This window comes from Emiliania huxleyi, assembly GCF_000372725.1.
Source record: "Emiliania huxleyi CCMP1516 unplaced genomic scaffold EMIHUscaffold_423, whole genome shotgun sequence".
Classification (NCBI taxonomy): Eukaryota; Haptophyta; order Isochrysidales; family Noelaerhabdaceae; genus Emiliania; species Emiliania huxleyi.
This window is the reverse complement of record NW_005198809.1, coordinates 4409-9435: the sequence shown is the minus strand read 5'-3', so window position 1 is coordinate 9435 and position 5027 is coordinate 4409. Positions and strand designations below refer to the sequence as shown.

The following is a 5027-nucleotide window of genomic DNA, read 5'->3' as shown; positions in this document are numbered from 1 at the left end:
CGGGCCCGGAGGCGTGGGCCTCGGCGACCGCCGCCTTGAGCGCTTGGCGTAGCTCGCGGAGCGCCTTTGGGTCGAGCAGCGTCGACTCGCTCTCGCCCTGCCCGGCGGCCGGCTCAGCCTGCCGCGCCACGGCAGCGGCCGCCCGCATGCGCTGCTCCGCGCCCTCGTCGCGAGCAACCACCGTCACCAGTGCATCGCTGGCCGCCGCCGCCACGCGCCGGGATGAGCTCTGCGGCTGCACCAGGTCGAGAAGGAAATAGCCGCACAGCATCCCGACGCCGAGCAGCGCGACGGCACGGGCAGGAGGCGTGCCAGGCGCACGATAAGGGCCGCCGGAGCGTCCCAGCGGCATGTACTCCGAGTCCGACATTTCGGCCTCTGGCAACAAACAGAAGAAAAAAGAAAGAGAGCCTGCTGGGTAGCGCTGGTCGCCTCCTGGGTCGCGCTGGTCGCGCGACAGCGCGGAAGAGAGGTGTCGGGGTTCGCGCGGTCGTGTGAAGAGCAGCGATGCCGTAGTCCAAGTGCCGTAGTGAGTGAGTGGTCCCTGGCCCTGCGGGGAAGTAGTGCTCTTAGAGGCGAGCCCGGCTACTACGCGCACTAAATTAGTGTGCGGAAGTGAGTGGGCCGCCAGTGAGCGGGCTAAGTGGGTGAGTGCCTCCCGCCAGCCACCCCGCCCACTAAGTTAGTGCGTGTAGTGGGTGGGCCGCCTTCTAGTGGTCGGCGAGAGGCCGTGGCCAGTGCCCCGGCCCTGCGGCGCCGCCAGTGAGTGAGTGCTCGCCGACCCTCCCCGCGCACTAAGTCGGCATCCCATCGCTGTTGTGAAGACCTGGCGAAGGCTCCTGTCTCGCGGAAGTGTTCGACACAGAGATGAGAATGAGAGAAAGCGGATACAAAGCAAGAACACAACGCAATCTCTCACATGACAAGCGATCCGACCCAGCGATTGTGGGGAGCTGTGGGGTTCGTGCGTCGCCCATCTCTCTCTCTCTCTCCCATCTCCGGGAGATGTACTTGGAGCACTTGGAGTGCAGTCATCATCCGCACGCCCAGGACCGGGGAGCTAAGAAGCGCACCCAGTTGGCCAGACGATTGGTATCGGGTTGCGGGCAAGAGAGCCCTAGCCCTGGGGGGGTGCCTGCGCGCGGTCGCAGGGCCATAACACGGGTCTCCGAGGGGTTAGCTCGGCGCTCCGGGTTTCCCTTAGCGGCGGAATTTTTCCCTCGCACTTCCTTGGGCCCCCCTAGCAGCAGACCGCACCCCCTCTACTCGGAGCTAAAGAATACTCTCCGAGGGGGGCTCCGTGTGCCAGGTTTCCCCTTAACTGCAGAACTCGGAGCTAGTGATACGAGAATACGACCGCCTCCACGCAATACCATACTGCGCGACGATAATACGACAATACGAGAATACGCAGCTTCGATTCGAGACACCTATAAAGAATTTTACAACAAAACTCCCTCGCCTATAAAATCGCAAACCCTGTCAGCAGACGAGCAGAGTCCTCCTACGGGAATGGACGTAAGAGCTACATACACTGATAAAGAAACAGCGAGGTAAAGTTCGGCGGCTATGATACCGAAAGTTGTCGTAAAACGCGGGCGAAAGCAAAGCAGAGGGCGGGCGCTTTTGCCGCAGCGATGCCCGCAGCCTGTCGAGCAGCTTCCGCGGCGCCCATGCGCCGCGGGGTTGACCGACAGCCGCGCCGCTCGAGCCTCCCGTGCCACGCGCGGCGACACGCACACCGCGCGCCAGTCAGCGCACTGGTAGTACTGCACCAGCCAACACGTCGTGGAGCAATGTACCAAGGGCATTGTGTTGGGCGCCAGCCAGCATGCCTCAGCACAGAGCGAGCGAGCATGCTGCGCACGCTGACGAAGCACCAGCTCGCCTCCAATCAGGCGCTCTCACCACTGGGTTCCGGCTCCTAGCCAGGTAGGGGGTCTGTTGCCACTGAGTCGCGCCAAAACGCCCTACCTACCTACCTATTGCGGGCGCCAACCGCCAGGCTCCGTGCCCCACCTACCTAGCTACCTATTGCGGGGCCGCGCAGCGAAGCGAAAAATACCCGTTGGAACCCGTCCCGGGCGCGTTCGCCGGCGCTGCCGTCCCGGGCGCCGCCACCGCGGGCGCCGCCGCCGCACCCGTCTCGGCTGGCGTCCCAGCCGCAGGCGACACGTCTGGCATGGCCCCGTTCGCGGCAACGCGCCCGTCTCCCGCGCAAGCGAAGCGGGTTTTTTTCCCCCACCCCCCCACCCCCCCACACCACCGCCACCTACCTACCTATTGCGGGGCCCTCTGGGGCGGTCAAAACCGGACCTACCTACCTATTGCATAGGGGCCAGCCAGTGGGAACAGACCCCCTATCTGACTAGGAGCCGGAACCCTGCACAGCTGTCCACGAGCACCCGCAGCTGCACTGCTCAACGCTCAAGCTCAGGAGCATCCCCTTGTTGTCGCAGCTTTGTGCAGTGCAGCGTGCGAGCAGCGCAGCGCCAGGCAGACCCCTGGCACGCCCGGGCGGCTGTGAGACGGAGGCCCGCCGAGCGAATGCGAGCCACATCCGCGGCCATGTCTCCTGCCGCGCCGCGAGCGAGCGGCGCAAAGAGGCAGCGTCGCGCATGCTTTGCGTAACGTTTGCCCTTCTCCGTTCCGATGTCCGCTCTATTTATTCAGTGTACGTTTTTTTTTTTAGCTTACTGGGAGAAGAGAGAGAGGGGATTGTGTTCTCTAGGCCCCTATAAGGGCCCTACGCGCGGCGTGAGAGCTCGGAAGCGAGCTTTGCACGGCGATCAAGGATGGCGCGCTTCAGAGAACTCGCTTCAGTGTATGTAGCTCTTACGTACATTCCCGGAGCAGGAGGCCTTTATTTATTCGACTCAGGCCTTTTCCGTTTTCGTATACCCACACACCTCCACCGACCGGTGCGAGTGGCTGCCACAGTTCGACTATGGGGAGGATCGAACATCACTAGCGCCCAGACAGGGTCCGAAGAAAGAGAAAGCGCATCCAAAACAAGAACACAACGCACTCTCTCACATGAATGACAAGCGCGGACTCAGGGCCGGTGCTTTGACGCAGTATATTGTACTTCGAGGTAGTATGAACTCAGAACGGCCCCCCCCGAGAGCGCCTCTTCGACGCCCACGGGTCCCAGGGGGTCGGAGGGGTTGCGAGAGGGCCTGGACTAATTTTTGTTTGAGTCCCGGAGGCCGTTCGAACATATAACGTGCGTTCCACGTGCCCGTCCCCAGCAAGGACAACATGCTAGCCCAGCAGGCCGCTCTCACCGCCGCCCGCGGCGTAGGCAAGGCGGCAAAGGGTGGCAAGGGCGGCGGCAAGGGCGGTGGCAAGGGTTGTGGCCGTGTGGCGCACCAGACCCACTTTGCGCCGCCGCCCTCGACGCCCGATACTCGGTTGAGCCGGCGGAGCGACGGCGGCAGAGTTGCGGCCGCCGGCGACCTCTCACACGGCGTCGAGCGCCGTAGAGACGGCCCCGAGAGCCGCCGCCAGGTGTGCCACGACCGCGGTCGCGAGGCTCGTGGCGATGGATGCGCCAGATCCGCTTGCGCCGCCGCCCTCAACGCCCGATACTCGGTCAGAGCCGGCGGAGCGACGGCGGCGGAGTTGCGGCCGCTGGCGACCTGACACGGCGTCGAGCGCCGTAGAGACGGCCCCGAGAGCCGCCGCCAGGTGTGCCACGACCGCGGTCGCGAGGCTCGTGGCGATGGATGCGCCAGATCCGCTTGCGCCGCCGCCCTCAACGCCCGATACTCGATCAGAGCCGGCGGAGCGACGGCGGCGGAGTTGCGGCCGCCGGCGACCTTCCCCTCGACCACGCCGCCGACCCGTCGACAAGCACGTGCGGACTGCCATCGAGAAGAAGGAGACGGAGGGCGGCGCATCCGGAGCCCGCGGGCGCAGCGGGCGCGGGTCCGGGCGCGGGCGGGCGCGCGCGGGAACCCCGCCAGCGGAGGCGACAATACCTCTGGCGGCTCTGCAGGCGGCGCGCGGCGCGCCCCTCGCCGGTCTCCCGCACGCCCCTGAGGGCCGAGAGGGCCGAGAGGCGGGGTCGGTGACCCGGGGGCATGGGCGGTGCGGCCCGCGCCGCGCGCGGGCGCGTGACAGCCCGTGAGTGCCGAGATCGGGTCCGTACTTCGACGTAGTATGGGCCCCCGGGGGCCCTCTACAGCAGCGGCCCGAAGTGAGCGTGTTTGTGGTGTTGGTGTGACGTCTGAGCTTGGATCTGTGACTAAGCCGGTTACCACTGATGGATCCCCACCCGAATAACACACAGTGAGCGCCCCAGCGCTTCACTACGCCCTCCGCGCGAAATCTCGCTAGTGCTGTGAGAAAGTATATTGTACTTTTGAGTAGTACGGGTACGGTTCCCGAGACCGAGATGGCCCTCGACGTGCCGAAGATGGGGATCTCAGCGCTCGCCGGCGCCAGGCGTGTTCTTGACCAGTTTGCAAGGTTTGGTTTGGTTCGCCTGCACAAAGAATTTTACAACAAAACAAAGAAAACGGTCACGTGCGATGGCCGCCGCGGCGGCGAAAGAAGAGAGTTGATGATCTCACGCTTTGCTCGACCCGCGTACGTCTGCGGCCTCCCGTCAGCCTCGCGATGCGTCGGTAGCCTCTCGGCGGTGTCGAGGCGGCCTCCACGCCGACTCATCCACGGCATCTCGTCGGCATCGGGCCACCAGCCGCCTCTCGCAGTGCGAGCGAGCCTCGTGGGTGCGTCGACTGCGCTGGCGACGCCGCTCTTTCCTGTGATTGGCTTGAACCAGCTACTTTTCCGCTACGCGAGCCCAGAGCTGCGAGTCGCCCTCACCGGCGGCGCATCTCTGCTGCAATTCTCGCTCATGACGCTTGTGCCGAATGCCTTTTACTACGCGCCCCTCCTCCTGCCCTTTGCGCTCGGCAACGGCCTCACGGCCGCAGCCGCGTATTTGGTTGTCGAGGCGGGTGCCGGTGGCCCAGCCGCCCTCTCGCGCTGGGCCGCCGGGCCGATCCCCGTCGCGGGCC

The 5027-nt window shown here is 65.2% G+C and overlaps 1 protein-coding gene across 1 annotated transcript; it reads left to right on the top strand.

Annotated features, from left to right (window-relative positions):
• Positions 1–3036: 3036 nt before the first annotated feature.
• EMIHUDRAFT_244510 (hypothetical protein) lies at positions 3037–3645 on the top strand (the record flags this gene model as incomplete). The annotated part of the gene is made up of 2 exons (XM_005769418.1): positions 3037–3064; positions 3305–3645. 2 exons carry the CDS (start codon positions 3037–3039, stop codon positions 3643–3645), a joined length of 369 nt encoding a protein of 122 aa, XP_005769475.1.
• Between the last annotated feature and the right edge of the window lie 1382 nt (positions 3646–5027).